At 36.8% G+C, this 27,514-nt stretch overlaps 1 protein-coding gene, 1 long non-coding RNA gene and 1 pseudogene across 2 annotated transcripts in view; all 3 read left to right on the top strand.

The window, feature by feature from the left end:
* The window catches only part of LOC107721957 (uncharacterized), a 20,073-nt gene extending 11,278 nt beyond the window's left edge, over positions 1-8,795 (top strand). Inside the window, exon 3 of the long non-coding RNA XR_001637757.1 lies at positions 7,588-8,795. This is a non-coding gene — a long non-coding RNA (uncharacterized LOC107721957). The remainder of the gene's footprint in view (positions 1-7,587) is intronic.
* An 11,433-nt stretch (positions 8,796-20,228) lies between these two features.
* Positions 20,229-23,838, top strand: LOC107721950 (solute carrier family 2, facilitated glucose transporter member 1-like; annotated as a pseudogene).
* Positions 23,839-24,956: 1,118 nt separating this feature from the next.
* LOC107721949 (solute carrier family 2, facilitated glucose transporter member 2-like) lies at positions 24,957-26,342 on the top strand. The gene is made up of 4 exons (XM_016530177.1): positions 24,957-25,040; positions 25,662-25,763; positions 25,851-26,054; positions 26,163-26,342. Exons 1-4 carry the CDS (start codon positions 24,957-24,959, stop codon positions 26,340-26,342), a joined length of 570 nt encoding a protein of 189 aa, XP_016385663.1.
* The last annotated feature ends 1,172 nt before the right edge of the window (positions 26,343-27,514 follow it).

The following is a 27,514-nucleotide window of genomic DNA, read 5'->3' as shown; positions in this document are numbered from 1 at the left end:
AAAATATTGGAGTCAGTTTGTTACTTTATTTTATTAGTGTTCATTTATTTTATTAAACTGGATAAATTGTTACACCTTTTTATATTTTATGTGGTGTCATGATTTACTTTTGATAAAAACAAAGGTTTATTATTGTATGTTCGTTTGGCATTTCATTTATTGTATACCCTTTAAATTCGCTTATTGAAAGAACAACAGCAGCAGCGGTATGGTGTAACATTTATTTGAAACACATGTATTTGGTACTTGCTACCTTATATCTTTACTCTTTCCTTTCATTCTTTTCATGTCTTTGGAAAACTTGTCTGGAATGATTCTCTACGTCACTTTTTGCATAACTCCTGGTCTTCGACACCAAGCTTCGTTGCAATTTCTTTCTAGGAATTAAATGCCTTCTCTGAATCTTTAAAGTCTCTCCGCGAGCGATCGTACAGGTGTGGATATATTTGTGCTAGATCAGCTATTCGACACTACAGTGTGTTCATGTTGCTAGTGACTAGGAGATGTTGTTCTCCTGCCTGACCTCCGTTGAATGAGAAACGCACGTCAAAGAAGGTGGGGTTTCAGAACACACCCTCCGATTGCGTAACCGCCACGAACCAATGGAAGCTCAAAGGTGTTTAGGAGCCAAAACGAACTTCCCCAGAAAGTTCGCTTTGGTGAGCTGTTTCAAACTGCCGAAACGAACTCAAAACGAACTTCGTTTCAGCCTGATTTTGTTCAAAATGACGTCATGTCAGTTCGTTCTTCGATTTTGTTTGAAGTATATCGGGGCCTTTAGGGTGGTCTAGTTGGTCATTCAGGCAGTCCAAGTTGGCCTTCAGCTCAACAGTGTCCAAAACCGGCCAAACCATACCAGCTAAGACAAGTAAAGCAGACTGATCAAATTTAAGTTAGTTTTCTGTGTGTTTTTCTTCTTTTTCTTCTTGCAATGTATTGCAATGGAGCTAGTATACACTTTGTTTGGTAAAGACCACAATCAGGGTCTTCAATTTTCAAGTTCTTCAAGTTCTCTCTTTTCAGTTTTTTAAAACCATTGGCTCCTTTGAATGGTCAGCACTAGACCTCTCAAACACCGACACTATAATTGCTAGTTGAAGCACCAACTTACGCCTCAAACTTGCGACAGAAAAAGACACTACCAGGTTGCATTGACTCACTTCATCCTTTTCTGGCTGGGAAATGAAGACAGTTAAAGTGTAGTTGCTTGGAGTTACTGTAGTGATGTCCCACATAAAAAAAGTGTGAAATCTATTGTACAGGCATTCTTTTCATTATATGCAAGAAACTCAGAACTAAATACACTAATTATTAGCCTGTAATGCACAGCTTGGCTTTTATGTCTCTGTTGGAAATTAAGAGCGCTCTTAAAGCAAGGGTGGGCCATCCTTCCAGGCTAATTGTTTAAGGACTAATATCACTATATGGGACCCACCTGCTCTGCACATTTCTACAGATTCTACTAGTGCATTGTAACACTTATTTTGGTACTTCCTCTCATTAATGCAGTTTAAAGTGTTTTAGAAGCATATTTAAGATAGCATGCATGCCGCTGAATTGTTTTCAAGCATTCAGTGGTAAAAATGCCCAGTTACTGTAAGATGGACAAAAAGTAAATGTCAGACTGAAGAAGTTTTAGTGAGCTGGAAAATATGTCCGTTTGTTTGCTTTAATTTTGACAGCAGACGTGAGGCTCGACTCGCTCTCGACTCTTATTTCTGGTGTAAGAAAGAGGCTTTGTGTGTGCATGCCATTAGCCTCGTGAACAAGAAGCTTTAAGCAACTGGCTTGGAGAATGTTGCAGACACACTGATTTGTTGCATCTTAGTCATTTACGATAATTATGGATGACATCATGGTGATGTTTTCTATGGAGTATGCAAAAAAGGAAGCAGACTGCTTGCTTGGGAAGTTTGGCACTGACTGGGACTGAATCGCCCTCGCTTTTTTTTAAAAGTGTCCTTCTTTTCTGTAGCCTTTTGTATACAAGCACAAGTCTAACTTAGGTTTATTGTATGTTCAGATTATATAGCATTTGCTTTCAATTTCCTCTCTTTTGCATTGCTCCAGTATTTTTTTTTTCTCAACTAATGGGTTGTGATCCAAAAATGCAGGTTGCAAATCTGAGAGTATGTAAGAAGAAAAAAATTGCCATTTTCCATCAGAAAATCCATCAATCTTATTAATTATTTTCCACATTATTGGAAACCACTATGTTCTGTATATAACCCTGATTTTTGCAGAATATTTGTAGTACCCTTCTTAATGTTGTAGAAATCATTTTTTGAATCGGCATCAGTAATACCTTGTTGCACACCTTTTCTGCCACCGGGCACTAGTCTACCGTTCCAGGTCTCCAATGTTCGGCCTAATCAGAGATCAGCAGTCAGGTAAGGCAGCTCTCAGACAAACTGGATCTGGTTTCCCTGGCCTTTATCAGATGAGGGGGATGGGGGTGAGCAGGGAGAGGCTTTGTGTCCTTAATGGCACAGTCATTTCATCACTTTACCACTCTGAAAGAGTAGAGGCCAAAGTGGACCCTTTTTCTGGTGCCTGTTAATTACCGAAGGGAATTGGGCTTTTGAGGAGAATGAGTACACAGACACTGAGAGCTAAAAGAATTCTCCACTCTAATGGACAAACAAGAAAAACTCTCAGATTTGCCCCAAAACCGCACCCGCAACACCATAGCTATAAAAGTTGTGACCACGCAAATACTAGCTATGTTTGAAAGGAATGGAGGTAAAGGTAGCATACAGAAAACCTAGAGGTAAGCAGCCACATTTACCCAACTTTTTGATAATTTTTGGTTAATAGTTTTGCTGCTAAGTATATTCTGCAGGGTCTCGAAATTATAAATCATTTCACTGGTTAATTTACATGTGCAAACTGATTCACTAGAATGAACCAGACTTTCCAGAGAAAAGACCATTTAAGATTTTGTGCAATACCTTAGTCTCCTGTAAAGCTATGGCACAATTCATTCTGACATTAAAAGCAAATCATGGTTTTCATTGTAATTGTTGTTGGACAAAGTAGCTTGCTACTGAAAAACTACAGTATTTTGAAAATAGCGTAGTTATTATGCTACTGAAAAATGTAGTTAAGGAAGTTAAAGCTTTGACTTCTCTATCACCACCTGTGGTTAAAACATAAAATTGCAACTTATTTGCACTGTTTTATGGCAGGTCTGTCACTCCACTTTAAGACCCACTGCCATCAATAAGAAAGATGATAAATGTGTTGTTTGAGCAAGTAAGTAGCATACTGCATTCCATGCCATAGTAGCCAGGCCTTCTATTCTTTATCTTAGGACATACAAGGACAAATTATGTAAATCTGACATTTCCTGCCAAATCTGACTGAAAATATCATAATGAAGCACTGATTGAGCACTGATTGTTTATATATTTGCTCAATAATAAAATTGTATGCATTATTAGCCCAGAACTCAAACATTACCACCACAGCTCTAACAGGTCTATAAAAGTGACAGGTAAAAGTAGGATACTTTCAATAAAAGGTCCAACATGTTATGAATACTATTAGCTTGAAGTTTAGCTTACCTGTCCAGAAGAAATTGTGCAAGTATGTAATATCAATTGAAACCCAAACATTACATCAAATTCCTCCATCTTGTGAAAACACTGCCAGTGTTTACCCTTGATTTACCCCAGTGTCTTTCTCTGTGCATTTTGGCAAGTCTTCAAATTTTGCTTGCGCTACTGTAACGGAATCTGAGTTTCTTTTTCCACACCAGTTAAACACGCTCAGGCTCAGCCAGCTAATTAGCCCCGCCCCAAACTCTCGCTATTGGCTGCGCAGAGGTATGCAAATACATAGTTTGACAGAGCGGTAGGACATCCTATAGGATCAAATGCATTGATTGGACAAACATTTCAGTCCTGAGGCTTCCACAGTAGATATATTTTATATTTTGACCATTTTAATTATTGATTCCTATCAGGCTGTGAAGAAATTTTCAGCCAGTAAAAAAAAAAAATTATAATAATATATGTTTCTTGAAATAAAATGTAATCCTTAAGGTTGTGGTTTCAACCAAAAATTTAAAAAAAAAACTTGGTAATTGTTATAGGTGCTAGGGTATGCGTACAATGTGTGTTATATAAAATTGATCATCATTCATACTGTGTGTGTGCAGACAGATTTTTTAAAAAACTGTTCATACTCATCTCACGTTTACGTCTTGAATTTTATTTGCACTAATAAGGAAGTTCACAAGGTGGCAACACTCGCCTAGACTGATGTTCATAGTTAAAAAAAGAAAGGAACCGTACACTACTGCAAAAACGTCTCAAGTTACGTGTGTAACCATGGTTCCCTGAGAAGGGAACGAGACACTGTGTCTACCATAGCCATGGAAGTTGCCCCTAGGACGCCTTGACGGCCGTCACTAGAGGTCGCTTTGGGGAACGCCTTCAGCGTGACCGGTGTCTGAAGCATACATCTAAACACGACAATAACATTGGCCGGCGACAGCCTATGACGTCATTACCCGGCGCGATCACCGTATAAAAGGGCGCCGGGAGAACACGTCATCTGCTTCTTCATCTGAAGCTTGCGTCCGAAGTATGGCAAGGAAACTAGAGGACACAGTGTCTCGTTCCCTTCTCAGGGAACCATGGTTACATATACGTAACCTGAGACGTTCCCTTCTGAGGGAACTTCGAACTGCGTCCTCTAGAGGTCGCTTTGAGGAACGGTATACCCATGCCGCCATGCTGAGGGGAGTGCATGCCAGAAACCACGCCGAGTACTAAGTACCAACTCTACCATAACCATGGGAGTTGCCCCTAGGATGCCTTGACGGCTGTCAGTGACATTATTCCCTCCGGCCAAGGGCCTGAGCTGCATACCCTAAACAACTTACCTGTTAAGGGTTGGGCTGGGAAGCCCGAGCCTAGGGCAGAGCTCAAAGGCTTGGAATCAAAAGAAGAGATTCCTTTGAGGGGATACGGCCAGGCGTCTAAAAAACAAACCAGACCCTAGCCTGTCACCCAGGGGGCTACCGCCAGTTCTGAATGAGCTTGCTTAAAGAACTGGCGCGACAGATTTTTGGTAGCAACACCCTGCTCAGAAAAGTATCAACAGGGATACATAAGTTGAGTGGAGCCCAAGGTGAAAACCGAGGCCTAAACCAACTCAGAGAAAGGGAACAAGGCTGACAGTGCACAACCCTTACCATATAGGATTTTAGAAAGTGCGCAGAAAGCTTAGCGTGCACATTTACCACAATGTGGATTTAGAAAGTGCACAGAAGCTCAGCGTGTGCACATACCAAAGCATGGATTTAGAAACACTGTTACTAAGGGGTAACCGAAGCTGTCACCTCAGGGAGCACGTCACGAAGCATTATACTCCGAAAAATGCTCAACCTGAATGGAGGACCCGCGAATCCTGAGGTCGCAGCATAATACTGGGGACCTGACGGTTAAGGAGGCTCCCGCAGAAGCCCAGCAACTTGGCTGCGTGGTCCAGTAGGCATGAAGCCGAAGATGTAGGGCTAACATTCAGCCTGGATCCAGGACCGACATGTGAGAACATCACCACTATCGGTCAACAGCGAGGGGTTCTGACTACAGCAGGGGAGGTGCTCACAGTGGTCCTAACCCTAAAACAAAGTCAGAAAAACAGAACAGGTCCAAATAGCGCTGCGGAGAAAACTAGTTATTGAATTCACATAAACTAACAATAGAGTTGATGAAATGGATCGTACTCACCAACCACGGCTCCCGCGCATGACTCAAGCTCATGGATTTAATCTGAAGGCGAAGTCCGAAGAGTGCTTGGGTCTGTACCATCAGTAGGTAGTTCTATGGGACATAGAAACTAACCAAAAACATCATAGGTCCAGCATGAGAGACTGTAATGCGAGCGTAGGAGACTCCTACCTAACCTCGGTCAGGTGGGTGGCTTTAGGGGAATTAAGGGGAGGAAGATGAGAGCAGATGTTAATACTCTCGGATGGAGGTGAGAAGATGGCTCAGGTTTTACTCACGGATGGAGGACACGGATCCACACACTTCTTAAACGCATTACTAGTGCTCGCCATGGTAAAGAAGAAAAATCATTCTTACTGGAATGCACGCTTCAAACAAAACAGTCCTGAAGACGAAGAAGAGGATGACGTGTTCTCCCGGTGCTCTTTTATACTGTGATCGCGCCGGGTAATGACGTCATAGGCTGTTGCCGGCCAATGTTATTGTCGTGTTTAGATGCATGCTTCAGACTCTGGTCACGCTGAAGGCGTTCCCCAAAGCGACCTCTAGAGGACGCAGTTCGAAGTTCCCTCGAAAGGGAACAATAAATGCTTGCATTGATGGATGCTTATGTGAGTGGGTTAAGACATACCTGCAACTCTAGTTTAACGACAGTTTTAAGACATTTTTATCAGTCATAAGTTTTGGAGAAAGATAGCACAGGCACTGGAGGCTACGTATTTGGCTGTACACATAAACTAAACTTTGGTGTAAAAACTGAAGTAAACATTGTACTTAAGTTTGTGTGTGTAGTAAATTCACTATAGCTGATACAACAGGTCTATTCCTTTTGATTGAGCGCCCACCTGCATTTCCCTACCCCCAAATGCCTGCTGTTGACCTCACACACACATACACATCTGATGGACTCTCCAGGGCCCGGGACCCCCCTCTGCCTGTCAGACCCTTCCCCCATGGGGAAGAGGAGGGGGTTCTTCACTGGAACTCTTGTACTCCCTTCCACAGCAGCCATCTGCAAGCAATCTGTCCGCTTTACCCATCTCCCCAGTTCCTCAGACTCTCTCTGATTGATAGCCCCAAAAGGAGTCTTATGGCCCAAACTGCGGACACCAAATGTCCCTGTTCCCAATGCCATCATGATCCAATTACACGGCACATCAGTCTGTTATGTTTCACTGTACAGGACATGGCGTGAACTAAATACTCTTGTCTTTGTGCCGCATGTAGGGTTTATGTTATGAAAATTACCTTTTTTAAACTGTAAAGCAGCAATTTGCATAAAGCTCTAATGATTTGTGGTCTAATGTCAGACGTCCCAACCTCAAAGGCAGAATGGATAAGTGAGAGAATTCAAGACAAGGAGGTAGCAGTAGAGAAAGAATTACACATCAGCCGCAGGGGAAGGATCTGTTTCCCACATGAGTTTGCAAAGAGAACAAACATGGCCTCTCATCCTCCCATCCACATGCTCACATACGCAGTGCATATTTTAAATAAAGTCAGTGCATTATTGGAGCTGACATCGAACATATCGTCTTGAATGCGTTTGGTGCATCTGGAGATGTTCTTCTCGCAGACAAAGCCCACACATCAGCAATGCCGAAACATGTTGTTTGCCCCATATCTCTCTTCCTATTTTGTGTGTGTGTGTGTGTGAGATTGCAGACAAGATCTAGGGTGCATGTATTTGCACATATGTGAACATGTGCTTGCATGAGTGCAGATAATCTCAAGAATGCTGCCGTCTTGTCACGCTATTGCTGTGTTTTGCGGCATCTGTAGGCCAGCTAAGCTTAGCGGAGACACCTTGCCACTCACCTATCTCACCACACTGTCTGTTTTCCAGTAGGTCGTCTGGTCTGAAGACGGAAAGTTCCAGAAGATGAGGCAGTAGCACAAAGCACAGTGGGAAGGCATCTGTTCACTGCTGGAAGAGTACAACGAAGGATTCTGAGAAATTATTAAGAGGTTCCTTAAGAAAAAAAAAAGATGAAAATGATATCATGGAGCCAAAATATTTGCACTTTCTCCTCCCATTTTTAGACATTTTATTATGTCCTTTGTTTGTGTTGTAAACGTCTTATTAATATGACTATACTATGTCCTATAATATGAGAACACAGACTGTAAGTGTGAATGATTACTTGCTTCCTTCCACATTTTTAGCACATCCACGCTCAATCCAGACAGTATTATAGTTGTGTTTGAATGAGACATTTTTGAATGTCATTTAAAAAAAAAAACAAGCATTCTGTTTTGAAATTAGCTTGTCTTTAAATGCCTCTTCTTCGGTTTGCTTTTGTTTTTGATAATGTCCACTCAACCAGTATGTTTGCTCCTTTGTTCACCTTGGCAACGGAACTAATGGAGCATTGATAGTGAAAAAGAAATGGAGCGAAATCGTTTCTGTCAACAAACATTAGCTACGGTCTCTCAGACCTGCACCTAAGGACACTAGTAATGCACACATAACCATCGCCTGAGAATTAGCAGTAAGTTCCACATGGTTTGTTCAGAAGTCAGAGGTCAAAAACACTATCACGCAAAATTAGTATGGTAAATGTCACGAAACACTTAGCTTTACTATCTTCAAATGGATTATTCAGTAAGTACATGGTGTGTCTCACATAGTGTTCTGTTGTTGTTGTTGCTGTTGTTTTTTCGTAATGCCTTTATCAAATCTTGAACCTTCAAATGACAAATAGTACAGTAAAAATGGGTGTTGTAAGTGCTGTAGACTGATGTGTGCATAGAACTAATCTAATTTAGAAGTGCTTTTCATAAGAAATACTTCTTTCCATACATCAATTCTTCCCGAGCTGGGTATTTGCATACACTTTTTGGACATGTACTATGGTATTCTTTGAGGTACCTGGGAGTGACATGTAAATAGCATGGTAATCATTCAGTGCCACTGTATTTTACCATGGTATTACCACAATGATGTTGTTGTTGTTGTTTTTTTGTAGGATTCAGTTTTCTTCTCTGGGTAGAAAAGGATTGTATAAATCAGAAGGTTTGTGTAGGTCTTACAATAATTCAGTGTAAAAAAAATGTTATTTTGCAAAGTCTCGCAAAAGTCCTGTCTGGTGTGATTTATTGTTAAGCATCTGTGTTAGCTGGAGTGTGTTCAATAGCAATGATTTGTTTCTCAGCCAAGGTAATCAACTATAGTTATGTTGCAGGAATGACTATGAGAAAAGGATAATTGATTTAAATTTATTGATTGTTTTAAAATTGTAATTAAAGTTAACTTCTGTGTCATCATTGACTGGGCTTTGATAATGGTAATTTCTTGTTGATTCCAAAAGCGAAACTTCCAAACTCTTGCAAGAAAATTAGAGATATAAATATATTTACCCCTTATTTTGATGACTATACATTTCCACTTTAGGAAATATTTGTTTTGTGGCTCTTTATGTTTGCCCCCCCTTCATGTATGTATATGTGTGAGTGTTTTATCTTTCTGCGTGTGTTTTTTGCTTTTCGACATGTACTTGGAAGCCATTACTTTGGCTTAAAAATTTAATTAGTGAAGTTGTAAATATTTATCATATGTGCTTTTTTTTTCTTTTTCTTTTTTCTTCAATTCACTCTTAAAACAGTGCTTAGCAAACTCTGAATGTGATCTCAGCATCAATTAGATTATATCGTAGATTAAATTGTTAGTAGGCAGTACAAATCATAAAATTTCTTCTTTTTTTTTCTTTTTTTTTCTGTTCATCACAATGTAAAAATGAGTCAGTGACAATACACAAAAGAAAAAAAATCTGTCTACTTGTTTTTCTAAAATTTTCGGATTATGTGCATCATAATGTAGAAATGGCAGCGAGTGACAATACACACATGCAAAATCTAACTGTCTGCATTGTTTTTTTTTTCTGATGATGTACATATTTTGTTCATTGTAATTCAAATTATATATTTTCATTTGGAAAAAAAAAAAAACACTTAAGCATACTTTTAAAAAGAGTTCTCCATATGGAGATAATATACTTTAAAATAATACACTTAAGTGTGAACACTAATGTTTTGGACACTTAATTGCATTTGCAATTAAATGAAAATGCATTATGGTGTTACAAAAAATATTACATTAGTATTTTAATTAAGCATGACAAGTTTAAAACAATTGATATACTTTAATGTAAAAATTTTCATTTGATATTACAAAGTGCAATTTTAAAATGGTCATAAAAGTGTGCTCGCAAGTACTTTTTATATATTACAAGTGCACATTCAATACAAGTAAGCACATATTTTTCAAAAGTGTTAGATAACGTCAGAACACAGCTTTGTCACATTATTATACAAGTTATCTGAGGTCAAAGGTCATAAGAAAATTGGAAGAGTGGCAAACATCTGAAGCTTGTAACGCCTTGTGAAAATTAAACCTGTTATGTTGAGTTGTTTGCTTTAAAATTCGTTTAATGTGCAACATTTCAAGACTCGTATGATAAGAAAGTCATGATGTATTAACCTAATATTTCAGTTTTAAGTACATTTAATATTTGTATGCTGGCCTGAGGATTAATACTTCACATTCAGTAATGGTTCAGAAATTGGGTATGTCAATAGTAGTCTTGGGATGACTGTGTTTTCGAATTCAACTTCAGCGAAGTAAACACACCCTTGTTCACAGCTGCCGCCCATTTTCTCTTTTACGCCCACCTGAAACGCAGGTCCATGTGTCCCCTGAAGTACTTCCAGACCTCAGCTGAGGCCTCATCACATTTTAAATGTTTCAAATTGTTCAAGCTGTAATCATGGTCAATCAAACGAGGGAACCAATCTGGAGGGAGGCACAGATTACTGTTAATATCACAGATAGACAGAAGGTGACTCAAAAGAAAGGTATTTAAGCCTAGAAAATTGGCCTAAACCATCACCGTTCCAGCATGGCCTATTCGGCAGCAGTAAAAAAAAGGCCACATGTTCAGAATGTACGGAATGGCAGTGAAAGCAAGAGACTTCTATAAAAGAGGCAACTCCCTGTTCCCAGGTGCACAACTGATCAGATGTCTAGTGATACATATCGAACAAGGACTGATCCAAAGAGGATGTGAGATCATTGTTGAAATGCAGTAGAGCATTGAGGAACCAAAGTTTTATCTTCCCATTGAAGCAGGAGCACAGAGATAAGTTCTTGAAGACGAGGACGGTGTCAGAGGTTGGGTCAAGGACTTTGGGGATATGGGGGGGGGGTGTGAAATAAGGGTTGTAAAGCAGCTGGGATGCATGTGTCTAACACTGACACATGTGGCATTTGACTTTCAGTGTGAAGTTCAAAAGAATTTCATAATGACGCAGCTGCTTAGGGATGTGTACATGAAAGAGCGTGTGTGCGGGTGATTTGCGGAGGAGGATAATAGATTTCCATTGTTCTTAAAGACCTATTGACTCAAAAGATGTCAGAATGTCATGTTGAGTGGTTCCGTGCTGTGCTAAGCAACTTCGGCCTTACTTTATTCACTAAACTATAGTAAATGAAGTCTTAAGTGATTAAGTATGAACATGCTTATGTAATGAAGGAAAACAGTACAGAAATGTTTGCTGTAAGTAGTATTTTAAGTAAGTAGTAGTGTTTAATTACTTATTACTTTCTAAATCCTATATCAACCTCGACAAGTTAATGACACAAGGACAGACATGAAACCGTTCTTTTAATTCTTTCAAGTAACTATAAATTATTACACTTTAGGGTCCAATTCTCGCTATTAACTAACTATTAACTATGACTTTTGCCTCAAAATACTCCTAATTACTGCTTATTAATACTTAGTTGTTAAAGTTAAACAACTAAGTATTAATAAAATGCTTGTTAAAATAGTTGTTAAGTTTTAGAATAGGGTAGGATTAAAGATTTAGAATAAGGTCTTGCAGAATAAGACATTAATATGTGCTTTTTAAGTAATAGTAAACAGCCAATATCCCAGTAATATTCATGCAAATACGCAACTAGTTAATAGTGAGAATTGGACATTAAAGTGTTACCAATACTATTATTAACTCACCAAAGTATTTAAAGTGAGAAGTGTACATAAAAAGCATGCATTTTAAAGTTAGACTGTAAATTTTGATGTTAAATCCACTATTGTGTATAAATGCTCTACAGTATATACACAGTATTAAGTTCAATTACATAAGAAGTAACTGTAATTAAATTACTGAAAAAAACAAGAGTAATCCCTTACTTTAATTTTTCAAGTGAAAAGTAATAAACTACAGTAACTAATTACATAGTAATGTGGTTTTCGTTTGTTTGTTTATGTTTTTTCAATGAATAAATCTGCATTTTAATCAAAGTGGCCACACACCATAGGATGTTGAATTGGAATGACACCAATAAAAAAAATAATAATAATAATTAAAAAAAAATAATAATAAATTAAATTAAATTAAATTAAATTAATAAATAAAATAAAAATGTATAAAATAAAAATAATCTGAGAATTGAATTAGTCCTGCACAAGTTTTGGCAAGACTTTTGGTTAAATGTCTTTCTTTCATAATAACCTGAAAGTCTTATATATGTACAGTATATGTACAATTCAGGAACTGAGATGACATTTTAAAAGCATTCTCAGTTCAATTCTGAATGTTTATTAATTAACCATTAAGCAGCATGTGCAATTTTTATCACAACTAAATTAATTTCAGCAGTCTACTATATGAGCTACAGAAAATAATTCTTAAAAAAAAAGACTCCTTTTGAGGGGAAACAAGAAAAGAGATTTGATTAAAAGAAATGGGCCATTTCATGCATTTTATGCATTATTTTGTCAGATTCAGTCCACATGTTGCGGTTTACTAGTTTCAGCCCTTGTGTGAAATTAGGATCTTGCATAAGCAGTTCTGCACATGTGCAAAACTCTGCAAGCCATTATAAAGCACATTAGAGCTCATGAAGGGCAGTCATTTAGACAATAATGCCCTTAATAGTTAAAGCAAAATAGCATGTGAAATTGGAAAGGGGCTTGTTAGGTCTTGCAGTGTGAGCCATTTGTGTCTAACACACTGCTGTCTGTCTGGAGCAGCACCTGCCAAACAGGCCGTGCTCTTCAGGGCCAGGGGTCACCTGCCAGGAGGCCTAGCAGTGAGGTCAAAGGTCATATCTCAGACAGGCATGTGTGATTGAGAACACAGCTGGACTAATCAGGGCAGGTGTCTGCCCCTTTTTTACCCTTCATCTTGATCAGAATAAAATACTATTAGTGCACAGTATATTAAATGTAACTGTTAAAAGTATGTAAAACATGTTTATGCCTCATTATGATGTTTACATAATTCAGCAGGAATTTCCAGTTATGTTGCAAATAAAATATATTTAACTTTTTTACATATAATCAAAACAAACATTGTAATTCTTTAGTCCAGTCAAATAATGTGTCACAAGGAAATTAGATATTTGGTGATAATTCTTTGATTCATTCATCACAATGAAAATAAAAGGTCAAGTTGAATATAATTTTAAGCAAAGCTGTAAACTAAGTATTACATTTTGGCATTTAACTAATCTCACAGCTTTTGTTCTACAGACGTAATAGCCAAAATGATGGAGCTTTTCTATGCAAGAGTCAGAGTCATAGCCCTGTGAGAAGTTTCTCTTCTCCAACATAGCAACACATCACTCACAACTCATTTTTGTATATGCTTTGTACAGGAAAGAAGTTCTCAAATTGTCTTCCAAAAACATGTACACTACCGGTCAAAAGTTTGGAATAATTGAGATGTTCTTAATGTTTATAAGAAGTGTCTTATGCTCACCAAGCCTGCTTTATTTGTTGAATTACTGTAAAAAAATATATATATATATTTTTTAAAAATATATATATATAAAAAATATATAATAAAAATAAAAAATATTGATGAAAACAGTTGTGCTGCTTAATCTTTTTGTGGAAACTGTGATACAATACCATTCAAAAGTTTGGAGTAAGTAATATTTCTGTAATAAATGCTATTCATTGAACTTCCTATTCATCAAAGCATCCTGAAAAAAGGGTTTCAACAAAAATATTAAGCACCAAAAACTGTTTTCAACATTTACAATAATAAATATCATTATTAATAACAGAGCACCAGTAATCATTGATAATAATTACCCATTAAATCAGCATATTAGAATGATTTCTGAAGGATCATGTGACACTGATGACTGGAGTAATGATGCTGAAAATTCAGCTTTGCATTATAGGAATAAATTATATTTTAAAATATATTAAAACAGTTATTGTAATAATATTTCACAATATGACTGTTTTTACTGTATTTTTGATCTTACGCCTTTGGTCATTAGTGTATTCCATGCATTCAGAATTTTGCATACTCTGGACAGTATGCATACTTTAAACACTAGAAATATTTCAAGTAGTATGCTATTCTGAACAGACTCAAGCTCTCTCTATAGATGTCTTAAATATAATGTGGGTAAGAAATTATCTGATTTTGATGGAGAGCTAATTTCGTACATTTAAACTCATTTGGGACTTCATACTCCTTTGGAATCAGCTTCAGAGCATCTGTATTGTATTATATTTTGGATTGAAAGAGACTCCTAACTCCCCATTTATTGCTATGGATCAACAATTGCACCAGCGCTGCCAGTTTGGAAAGTAAAGAAAAAGTTTCCTGCTTATGAATTGCAGTTATTTCTGTTGTAAAAAATATATTGGGTACATGGCCAGGCGTTTTTGTTCACGTAATCCCCTTTCTTTGCAAATCATTAACCTTAGACCAGCCTCATTGTAACTAGGAGTACTACTACAAATTCTAGATTAAAGACATAAATTTATAAATGGTTGGGGTTTAGTTCTTATGTTAAAGCTCATGAATAAGAAAAGCCAGTGAATATAATGTACATATGGTCTATTAAAATTAAACAACAGCACCTTTACTGTACATCCAGGCCAGTATTTATCGAAGGGTAAGTCATTCTGTGTGAACGTGGGCCCCCTGTTGGGGAACAATTGAAAAAACATGAGTCCAATTTTACTGTTGGCCTCTGACAGGAGAATAAAGTCAAAGTAATGTTGCGCTAAAATACCCGCTTTCTTAAAAACCCTTGAAATGAAATCAGTGACACAGTTTAATTAGAATTTCATTTCAAGTGATCTAAACACAAGAGCAGCCAAATGACGTTGTTTCTGCGCTAAAAGCACTGAGTCACATTCTTGGGTGAGGAGGGCTGCAATGCTGCCTGGTTTACCTGGAACTCAGCAGGCCTGTGAGCACACGGAGGGCAATTTAACTTTATTGTCATGCTGTTTCTGCCCACTTGTGATGTGGTCTGTGCGCAGGAATGCCTCTTCACCTCTGTTCATTATCCCATTGTGTTTGGCCTCCCCTTTTTATTCCCTTGGATTGGCTGCACATATGAAGTAGGCTACCCTGGGAATTCTTTGCATCCCAATTGGCTTAATTTCCTCAGTGCAGATGAAGTGTACAGTAAATCATGTTCTGAAGTCTTAAAGGGATAGTTCACCCAAAAATGAAAATTTGATGTTTATCTGCTTACCCCCAGGGCATCCAAGATGTAGGTGACTTTGTTTCTTCAGTAGAACACAAATGATGATTTTTAACTCCAACTGTTGCAGTCTATCAGTCGTATAATGCATGGCAATGGTAGCAAAATCTATGAGAGTAAAAAAAACATGCACAGACAAATCCAAATTAAACCCTGCGGCTCGTGACGACACATTGATGTCCTAAGACACAAAACGATCGGTTTGTGCCAGAAACCGAACAGTACTTATATCATTTTTTACCTCTAATACAGCACTATGTCCAACTGTCTCCGGTGCGTGAGGTGTGTACGCGCTCTGGCGTAGTTTACGCAAACGCCGGAAGTGATCTCTCGCGCGTATACGTCACTCATTTTTTACACAGTGCACCAATGACTGTGCATTGTGTAAACAATGAGTGACGTATACGCGCGAGAGATTACACCCACCCATTACGTAAACTACCCCAGAGCGCGTACACACCTCACCGACCGGAAGCCGTGCGCGCGCCCAAAGACAGTTGGACATAGTGGTGTATTAGAGGTAAAAAATGATATAAATACTGTTCGGTTTCTGGCGCAAACTGATCGTTTCGTGTCTTAGGACATCAATGTGTGTCACGAGCCGCAGGGTTTAATTTGGATTTGTCTGTGCATGTTTTTTTTACTCTCAGATTTTGTTACTATTGCCATGCATTATACGACTGATTGATAGTTAAAAATCATCATTTGTGTTCTACTGAAGAAACAAAGTCACCTACATCTTGGATGCCCTGGGGGTAAGCAGATAAACATCAAATTTTCATTTTTGGGTGAACTATCCCTTTAATGGGTAGGTAAATCTGGCTACATTTGAAACAGCCCACATGTTCACTTCAAATCGGTTTGTTCTCTGTAGTAGTATGTTTCACACTGTAGCTCCCTGAGAGAACTGCTTGTCTTAGTTTAAATTAGGGAATGATAAAAGTGGGATCTGTAAAAGTGTAGATTAAGATGAAATACTGATGTGTTACAGCACATTGCAGCATATGGGAATTTGAATGTTTAGAAATGCAAATTTGAAAACATGCTTCTGTTCTTTTATTATACAAGGAGCCTTAAACTTATGTTATTACTCGTTATTGATATTTACTCAGTCTTTTTTAAAAATGAGTTATTAAATTCATTAAATCTGAAATCGTTGTTTTAAATTGAATCTATTTCACTGTCAACAAGTACTGATGGTTACAGAAAATCTGTTGTTCCTAATCCATTCCTTTTTCCCTGTGTGAACACAAAAGGAGTTTTTGTAGAATCTTCATGCAGCTCTTTTCCACATACAGTTCATACTAAACACATAATACCTTTGACCTTGTTGTGGTGCATTACTTTACATTTACTAATAATCACCTTCAAATAGCTATGATTCAGTCAGTTGTTAACATACAAAAATGGCTATACATTCTTAAAAATAAAGATTCCAAAAGGGTGTTTTTGCAGTGATGCCATAGAAGAACCATTTTGGTTCCCAAAAGAACCATTCAGTGAACAGTTCCTAAAATAACCAAGTTTTGAAGAACATTTTAAAAAATATCAATAAACTTTTTCAACTATAAAGAACCTTTTTTCTGCATTTGGAAGGTTCCATTGATGTTCAAGTTTCTTCATAGGACCATTGATACCAATAAAGAACCTTTATTTTTAAGAGTTTAGAATGTATTTCTTTTTTTAATCGCTTTAATATTAAGATTAATATCACAGTTGCTTGCTATTCTTGTCTGTGCAAAGTTATAATCCAATAATTCAACTCATAACCATATAAAACTGGTAAATTCACAAATTTTCACTTATTATATGTGCAAAAATACCAAAAAGGGACAGAATATGGCAAAGTACTGTGTACATGGAGCAAACTCCACCCACGGGAAATACATTGGTAACGCATAACTAGAACTTCATCTGTCTAGAACTGCAGCAAATTAAAAACTGAGAGATTAGTCAACATGAATTGACGCTGTTGACAGAACATTCCTTTTGCAGCATTTGATTTTGCACTTTAATGGTGCTAAAATATGAAACACTCAGCATTGAATTGAAAACAGCGTTGAAACATTTGCATATATTGAAGCAAGCAAATGAAGCACAGCAGTTCAAACACTCACACATAAACTGAACTAAAGGTTGTGAATTGTTGCATGTTCCTGTGAAATGTATTAGGCCTGGACTGACTCACTCATAGAGACAGGATAATGCATATGCACTAATCATGAAGCAGTGGTTGCAGCAATGCTAAACGGAACCATGTCAATCCTTTGCACTAAGCAATATGAGCCAACCATTGACAATATCATGCATTCACATACACATAATGTAGTCCAAAGTCTGGCACTAATAAAATGCTTGTTATATTATTATCTACATCATTATATTTATATATGTATTATTTACATGTATTATACATGTATTTACATGCAGGTACAAATTATATTACTTGAAATTATTATATTATATTATATTATATTATATTATATTATATTATATTTATTATTAAATGACTGTACTTTTAATGTTAGCAACAACAAAACCTGATGATCCATGTTATACAGCACATAAGAATATTCAAATAAAACTTTTATTTATTTATTTAACTTTGTTTGTTTGTTTGTTTGTTCATTCATTCTTTCACTTTTTTGTTTGTTAGTTTTTAATTAAACATGATTGATGTCACAAATTTGATTCGATTTACAAATTTCTTAGTTGTTTGTTTAAAATAAAACGTAAGCTTATTTTTAAAGTCAACTTTCCAGATTTAAACAGAAAAAAAAAGGTTTTGAAAATCATCTATAGTAAGTAATAAAGTCATATTATCAGGTTTTTAAATTCCATTATTTTGTTTCTAATTCAATGACTGAATAAAATAAAATAAAAAAATAAAATAAAAAATAAAATAAAATAAAAAAATAAAATAAAATAAAATAAAATAAAATAAAATAAAATAAAATTTGAATAAAACAACATGTTAGACCCCAATTAACAGATTCTGTCTCTCCGAACAAAACAATATCACTGATTATAACACCCTGCATGCATTGTAGCATGAAAAAATATGTGGTTAGTGTAACAGAATTGTTTAAAAAAATATTTTTTCTGTTTTCTGACTTTATTTATGCTGTAGTTGTTTTTGTCATGAAGGGTTAGTTTTTTTATTGTAGTTATTTATTTATGTTAATTGTTGAGGTTTGTGTGTTAAGTGGTGATATTAACATGTGGTGATGGTTAACAATACATTGAAATGTAATACTGATAAAACAATAAATCAAATGTATTCTATGGGAAAATATCCCTTATGCTGGCCTGGTAAAAGGCCCAGAGCTCATTGAGCAGCAAAGGCTCATCGCTGCAATTCCATCAGATCCAGCTCAAATTCACCAGGCCGGTGTGAGTTCAGCGTGGCTCCCAGGAGTCCCAGAGACGGTGGTGTCCTGGTAGGTGCAGGGGTGTGAGGGACGGCTCAGTGTAGGTGGAAGGGGGAGGAAAATGAGAAGTCGTGGGAATAGGTTGGGTGTGGGGGGTTTCAGAGACAGTTCAGGATAGATGGATGCCATTCTGTAGAACGCCGGTCTCCGATGGTGCTAGTGAACAGTGAGGTGTAAATTCATGGATGAAGTCAAGACATTCACAAGAGGTGCCAGGGAACAGTGAGGACATTTTTGAGCCGCTGTCAGACACTTCTGAGCAGAGCTGTTGGCAACTCTTCCTGACTATTATTTACCGGTAAGTGATATGTCATTCTGTTATTGAAGAGAACTGGCCAGTATTGTCACAGATACTTCACTGGATTTTTGTTAGAATAAAAAGCATCATCTATATGTTATAAAGTACAGTGATATTAGACATTTGAATAGTTTGAAACTGTACAGTGCTTCTGATGCTCATGTTACATGTCACATGATGGGCAGGGTCATTATCATTGACCAAAACTAAAACCATAAAAAATAGTTTAGTTTAGTTTAGTTTAGTTTAGTTTAGTTCACCTAGTTGTCAAAGCAACATTTCTCATTTTTGTTTGGTTTAGTGTACTAAAGTAACCTAAAAAAAAAAATAAAGTAACTAAAGTTACTGATAAATAAATAAATAAATAAATAAATAAATATTATATTTAAATTATGGTTAAAGTGTTAGTCATTTTGTTGTGTCCTTATTGTCATTATTTATTAATTTATTTAAATGTAAATTTATTTTAATAAATAATGACAATAAGGATTTATTTATTTATTTATTTTGCCGATATATAACTTTAGAATTAATAACATTACAAATTCATAATTTTAATTTTTTATTTATTTATTATAAATTTTTAATTAATAATATGCATCTCTCAATATTCATATCAGTCGTTAACAAATGGCCAATTCATAAAATATTACCCACAATTCTTGCATTAATAATTATCAATCATTACAAATTTAAATATAATCTAAAAATATAACATATGTAAACTATGAAAACTATACAAATATAAAAACAACTAAAATAACTAAAGATGGGCATGAATGAACTTATATCATGAAGTTATTAAATAAAGCTTGTATTATTATTTACGCACACTAACCAACCACTTGAGCAACATAAAATTGGTTCAACAGTCTTCAAAGGCAATTCATTAAAATTTTATAAAGCAATTAATAAATTCTTGAAAAAAAATATATGTAAAAATCTTTTTTCCCTTCATTCAGGTGTTGAGATTCATTCAAGGCCAATGGCTTTAAAGGAGGTTAGTGCATATCAGTAGATCCGTTATTCCATTCTTTCATCCTTCATCATACACTGTAAACAAAATGTTTGCATATTGTTGTGTATATACAATATAGCTATACAGTTTATATAAGTGGATATATAGTTTGAACACTGAACATGCCTTATATGTGATTGCCCTGTTGAATCGGTTAACTGCAACACATCCTTGCACTCAGAATCAGCTGACCGTCCCGTTGCTGACCTCCATCATGGCGGCGGTGCTCGGCTCGCTCCAGATAGGATACCACACAGGCAACATCAACGCCCCTGCCCGAGTGAGTAGAGTTGACTTTGGGGGCCAGGCGCTGGTTAGCATGGTTTCTCAGTTTACATACAAACTTCTCAGGGCCCTCATAAAACACTGAATAAATTTGACCAAGTCAGAGAATATTTCTCTTCAGGCAGCGCTGGATTTGGAAGGCTTCATATTTACGCACAGGTAGCTATGATGTCTAGCTTGTGTTGATTTATCGTCTGTGTGTGGATATAGTCCAGTTCCCTCCGGCCGGTTTTTCATTATGAAAACATTGGGACTGGTCTCAAGATATTAGTCATGTCTTTCAAGCAAGTGAAATGCATTTTCAGAGTAAAGTATTAAAATTACAGGCTGCTCTGAGTTTCTGTCCACATTAGCATTACGTACTGTTTGCTTGTTGATGTATTATGTAGTGTCTGAAATTAAAGTATTGACTCATTTAATCATTACTCAGACTCAAATTAAGAGGCAGTTAATATTTTTAAACCCAAATGGCTATATTTAATGTTTATGCACAACAGTTTTTCTGAAACAAGTATGAGTTTTGGAGTTTGCGATGTATATCTATTATCTTGAAACTGCTTGTGTGAGCATGTAGCAAGGTGTGGTTTATGATTAATATTATTTTGGTTTTCTTCAATGAGGTCATTGAGGAGTTTTTCAACATGACATGGAGATCCAGACACAATCAGTCAATACCAGACCACAGTCTCACATTCCTGTGGTCCCTCTCTGTTAGTATTAAGGACTTTGGAGCACTGCTTGGATCACTGGGGGTTAAAGGTCTTGCTGACACCTTTGGGAGGTGAGAAAATCTTTTTTATATCACAGATGCCCAGTCCACTTTTCACTTTTTATTTATTTATTTATTTGTTTGTTTGTTTAGCTTTTTGGGGTATATTATTAATAATAATAATAATAATAATAATAATAATAAAACATATTATTAATTATTATTATTATTAATAATAATATTAGCCACACTGTTATATCCCTGCAACATTTCTTTCCATTTCGCACAGGTAGCTATGATGTCTAGCTTGTGTTGATTTATCGTCTGTGTGTGGATATAGTCCAGTTCCCTCCGGCCGGTTTTTCATTATGAAAACATTGGGACTGGTCTCAAGATATTAGTCATGTCTTTCAAGCAAGTGAAATGCATTTTCAGAGTAAAGTATTAAAATTACAGGCTGCTCTGAGTTTCTGTCCACATTAGCATTACGTACTGTTTGCTTGTTGATGTATTATGTAGTGTCTGAAATTAAAGTATTGACTCATTTAATCATTACTCAGACTCAAATTAAGAGGCAGTTAATATTTTTAAACCCAAATGGCTATATTTAATGTTTATGCACAACAGTTTTTCTGAAACAAGTATGAGTTTTGGAGTTTGCGATGTATATCTATTATCTTGAAACTGCTTGTGTGAGCATGTAGCAAGGTGTGGTTTATGATTAATATTATTTTGGTTTTCTTCAATGAGGTCATTGAGGAGTTTTTCAACATGACATGGAGATCCAGACACAATCAGTCAATACCAGACCACAGTCTCACATTCCTGTGGTCCCTCTCTGTTAGTATTAAGGACTTTGGAGCACTGCTTGGATCACTGGGGGTTAAAGGTCTTGCTGACACCTTTGGGAGGTGAGAAAATCTTTTTTATATCACAGATGCCCAATCCACTTTTCACTTTTTATTTATTTATTTATTTGTTTGTTTGTTTAGCTTTTTGGGGTATATTATTATTAATAATAATAATAATAATAATAATAAAACATATTATTATTATTATTATTATTAATAATAATATTAGCCACACTGTTATATCCCTGCAACATTTCTTTCCATTTAAAAAAAAAATGAATGAATGAATAACCATATTAAATTAAAATTGCCATGTTAAATTAAAAAAGTAGGTTTGAAGATTGATTTTTTTTTTTAGGTAAATAACTAGAAAATTGCACTGCATTGGTACTCTATGTGACATTATTCACAATACATATTTTGTATTTTCTGTAAATGATTGAATGAATGAAACAAACAAACTCATCCATGTGAATTGTGTCCCCTAACCAAAATAACATGACATGGTCAGTATAAGTGTACTCGTGAAATAGCTATGTAAAATACATACTTGTAAAGAGAACATTTTTCTTTGTATTTAAAGGCACTTTAATAATTTCACTTCTTCAATATGTTATCAGAAACATAAAAAAAGCTTATTAATAGTTTTGAAAGCAGCACTTATTCCTAAAAGTTTCCCACCCAGTTATACAGTATGTGAGTGAAATATTTTGAAATAATTCGTTCTTACTATATATTAGGTGGCCTTAACTACTATGTACTTATATTTAAATTTATAATTTGATACAATGCACTTTTTGTGTACATACATGTTTTTACATTGTACTTATATTAAAAAAAATACCTGCATGTAATTACATCTGTAATTAATTTCTGTAATTACATTTATAATTGCACTGTTGACCCATCTACACCTTAACCCACCATTAAACCTAACTCCAAACCTGTTCCTAACCTTACCCGTGTCCCACCTCAATAGCAGCAAAAGTGTACCTTGTATTTATTATTTTGATGTAAGTACGTAGTAGTTAAGGTCACTTAATATAAAGTGGAGCCAATAATTCTATCAATACATTTCCTTGCAGACGTAATGCTATTCTGATAGTGAATGCCTTATCCGTGGTGGGTGCCTCTCTGATGTTCATGAGCAAAGTCACAGCATCATTTGAAGTGCTTATTGTGGGTCGGCTGATCTTTGGCTTGTTCTGCGGCCTGGTGATGAGCCTGAACCCGCTGTACATCCAAGGTGTCTCACCTACAAACCTCCGCGGTGCCTTTGCAACTCTGAACCAGGTCTCCTTCGCTTGAGGCATTCTGCTGGGCATGGTGAGACACTCCTGCTCCCATTCCTTTTCCAACTTTGTCCATAGTTCTGAAAATCGTAAATAACTGAGGCCTGGATCTCATCAGTGCAACCTGATGGTTTGTTGTGTGTATATCTCAGGTGGTGGGCTTGGAAACGGTATTGGGCACAGAGAAATACTGGTCCCTGATGTTGTCTCTGTCCCTTATTCCTGCAACGCTCCAGTATATGAGCCTTCCTTTTTGCCCTGAAAGTCCACGCTACCTCTTCATCAACAGGGGCAAAGAAAAAGAAGCAGAGGCGGGTGAGTTAATGATCATTATTTTGGGATAGAACGTTGACTTATGACTCACTTCGAACAGAAGTAAACTTGTAAAACCTAGTGTGACAAGGAGTTCGATCCAGCATCTTTCTTTCCATTACAGCCCTGAGAAGACTTCGGGGAAATCCAGAGATGGTGATGAAAGAAATGGAGGAGATGAGAGAGGAAGCAGCCCACAGTGAAACAGGAGTGACTGTGAGAGAATTCCTCAGGAAGAGACGCTACAGGCAGCCGATAATACTTGTGCTTATCATAAACTTGGGCAGCCAGTTATCTGGATTCAATGCGGTTGGTGTTTCAACTGAAAAATCTTTCCGTATTTTCATGAGTATGATGGTAGTGACAATTCAATAGATGGGGGAAGTGTTGGGGAAAGTTACTTTTTAAAGTAATCCAATATTACGTTATTCCATAAAAAAGTAACTAATTACGTTACTTAGTAACTCTTTATGAAAAGTAATGCATTACATTAATATTTTGTTTTCAAGTCGTTGAAAGTCATTCATAGTCATTCTGCATTCAAGTCATTCAAGTCAAGTTATCTTTATTTCTAGTGCTTCATAGAATACAGAAGCAGCTTTGTACTAATAAAGAGGAAAATAACAGAATCAATGATGAAAATTTTGTCAAATATGGGACAAATTAACATTCAGTAGTGTCATTATTGCGCTAAAATCTGTTCAGTGTTCAGTTCAATTAAATAAGCATAAAGTGCATCAGTTCTGAAACAATTTCAATTCAGCTATAAGCAGCTCTACAGAAGTCTATTGTTTTATTATTTAGCTCAAATGTTGATTTCAATAACATTGCAATATTGCAAAATTCATAAATTATGAAACAAATTCAACTTAGCTCAACATAAGACAATAGTGGCATAATTCAGCTCTGTTGTGTTCATTTTGTGTTGTTCTCACTTGATGGTGTCAAATCGTTAGCAGTACTGAATATTAAACTTTAAACCGCATAAACACATTTCATTACACCAAATACACAAAATAATGATATTTTTAGCAGCATCATATGACCCCTTTAAACCCTAACTAAGCAAACCAAAGGTGACAGTGGCAAGGAAGCCAAAATCCATCAGATGACACAAATAAAGAAAAAAAAACTTGAGGGAAACCAGGCTCAGTCAGGAGGTCCTTTCTCCATTGGCCTAAATGAACAAAGACTTGTATTTAACATAGTCATAATTAAATTTTGCCACCAAGACTTTTTACACCTTTTGAGTAATAGCACGAAAAAAAAAATAGATCTCAAGTTATAACAGGATGAATGTGCTTTCTCTGTAATGATATGTGAATACAGCACTGCCTGATTAATAGTCATGTTTTCTCACACCAATACAGATCCCCAAAGATAAATAGTGTAAAGATTGTCACATGGTTTGCAAGCACAGCAAAATTGCCCAGAATAACACTTTACCATGTCCTTTTTTTTTTTTTTTCCAGATCATAAATTATTCTACAAAAATGTTTGCCCAGTCCAATTTTGATGAAGCCAAATATCTGACACTTGGGGTGGGGGCTGTTAATGTGGCATTCACCATAGTAGCAGTGAGTATTCATTCTATGATGTTCATGTTCAGTCTAGTCAGTGTTATATGGCATTATTTGGTAACACTTTATTTCGATAGTCCACTTTAGACATTCTATTAACAGTAAGTAACTTTGCAACTACATGTCAACTAGCAGTTAGTAGAGTATTAGTAGACTGTCTGCTTAATATCTTCTAACACTTTCTTTGTCAACATTCTACTAACCCTAAACCTACCCTAACAGTCTACTCTGAGAGTTAGTAGACATGTAGTTGCAAATTAACGAGAATTAGTTGACATTTAGTTACAAAGTTACTTATAGTTAATAGAATGTCTAAAGTGGACTATCGAAATAAAGTGTAACCCATTATTTTAATTTGTTCAAAGGATTTATTTATTTATTTATTTATTTTAATGGCCTATACAGTGATTTACTCTATAGGCCAGTAAAATAAATAAGAGGCAGATTAAGATTATCCACTTTAGAATAAAACCAATTTCTAGGTCTCTCATGTACATGAAAATAGCTCTTTTTATTGAGGATAAGGTTACTTTGTGTACTTTTTACAAGACTTTTGTAACTGAATTAAAAATAAATTAACCTTCTTGGACATTTTGTTGCTCTCTCTCTTCTCCACAGTTCTTTTTGGTGGAGAGAGCAGGACGCAGGAAACTGTTGATTGCTGGATTTCTGTCACTAGCGCTCTGCAACCTACTTATGACCATCACATATTCCATACTGGTGAGGCTGAAGATTATTTTTCATACTCCAGAAATGAGGTCAAAATTCCTGACTCTTCTCTACATCTCCTCTCTTTTATCTTTTCAGACCATAGTTCCAGACATCCGCAATATGCAGGTGTTGGTGATTTTCTTCCTGATCTCAGCTTATGAAGTGGGGCCTGGGCCAATCTCTTGGTTCATTGCTGCTGAGCTTTTTGACCAGTCTGCCCGTCCCATTGCTATGGCCTTCACTAGCATGCTTAACTGGGGAGGGAAGTTTTTACTAGCACTGCTCTTTCCACCTCTTCTGGTACGTGCATCTCTTGTTTTTAGCACATGAAGATCAACACAAGATCTATTTTGAGCATTTATATGGTATAATATAGTTCACTTTAATGCATCAAATTCTTGTTTGCAGAAAATGTGTGGGGCCTACGTCTACCTCCTCTTCATGTGTATGGCCTTGATTGCCTTCACCTACACCATGTTTCGTCTTCCTGAGACCAAGGGACGCACTTTTGATGACATTGCGGCTGAGTTTCGTGGGGCCGAGGGCATTCCACTACATAACAAGACCACATTTAACACATTTACCTGATCACTCTCAGCTTTAGGGTTAACAAGACCTACAGTGATCAACTCAAATGCAAATGATGTGTTTACACAACCAATTAAGTATATTAAGGACCCTGCATAGAATAGCTCATAAAAATGTTAACCTTTAACATTTATTTTGAAAAAGGACAACCTTGTAGACGATCTCAGAGAAAACATAACCTTTGCAAGTTTTTATCACACTGTGAAATCTCACAACTCTGTGGTTTGTATACTCTTGCCAGATATCTATGGTAGAAGCTGCAAGCCAAGTTTAAGAAACCATACTACCAAACAATTTGACTGACGACATTGACAGGTATATTAACAGTGAAATTACTTTATAGTCATTTGTTAGTAAAACGTACTCGGTTACAAACGTAACCTCGGTTCCCTGAGTTACGGGAACGAGTACTGCGTCTGCTAGACGCTATGAGTAAAAAGTCCTTTTTTCTCCTGAAATGAAGCCTTTTTCAGTCACGCAGTGAAACTGCATGGCCATTAGAACGAACCAATGACTCGGCAGCGGTGCTGCACAAACCTATGGCAGCGAAGCCCGCCAAAGCCCGCCAGAATGGGCGGAGTCATCTGGCTATATAAGTGCCCGCTTCGCCATAGGATTCAGGTTACTTCGACTGAAGCGACGACTGAGTCGTACAGCTGCATGGCACAGCTAGCAACACAGTACTCGTTCCCGTATCTCAGGGAACCGAGGTTACATTTGTAACCGAGTACGTTCCTTTTCGATACTACACTCGTACTGCGTCTGCTAGACGCTATGGGAACAGTACAATCACGCCGTGCCATGGCAGAGGAACGACCAAGATAATTCTTGTCCTAAGCACCTCAGGGCCCAAGAAACAAGAACAATAAACTCCTCCAGGCTAAACAGGCTAGCCTCATGAAGGCCTCACCCAGCCGAGTGATCGTTCCAACAGACTTGCGCAGCCTCAGCACCCAAGGGGGCCGAGAGTGCACAAGCAAGTTCTCTGACAGGTCTGGGCATATTACATCCAAACTGCACTCAGAGCGAACTGCGCACCATCTAAGTAGAAAGAACCCTAGCCTGCAAGGCAGAGACATCCAGGTTATAGAACCTAGCAAAAATGGACGGCGAGGCCCAGCCGGCCGCCGCACAAATTTCTGCAATGGTCACGCCGCTAGACCACGCCCACG

The sequence above is a fragment of the Sinocyclocheilus rhinocerous genome, unplaced genomic scaffold (assembly GCF_001515625.1).
Source record: "Sinocyclocheilus rhinocerous isolate Xijiao unplaced genomic scaffold, SAMN03320098_v1.1 scaffold2109, whole genome shotgun sequence".
NCBI lineage: Eukaryota > Metazoa > Chordata > Actinopteri > Cypriniformes > Cyprinidae > Sinocyclocheilus > Sinocyclocheilus rhinocerous.
The sequence above is the reverse complement of the archived record's forward strand: the minus strand, read 5'-3'. Positions and strand labels throughout refer to the sequence as shown.

Coding starts and splice junctions, on each gene's coding strand:
- LOC107721949 (XM_016530177.1), top strand. CDS start 24,957: ATGTTTGCCCAGTCCAATTTTGATGAAGCCAAATATCTGACACTTGGG. Junction 25,041..25,661: donor TGGCATTCACCATAGTAGCA/GTGAGTATTCAT, acceptor TCTTCTCCACAG/TTCTTTTTGGTGGAGAGAGC. Junction 25,764..25,850: donor CCATCACATATTCCATACTG/GTGAGGCTGAAG, acceptor TTATCTTTTCAG/ACCATAGTTCCAGACATCCG.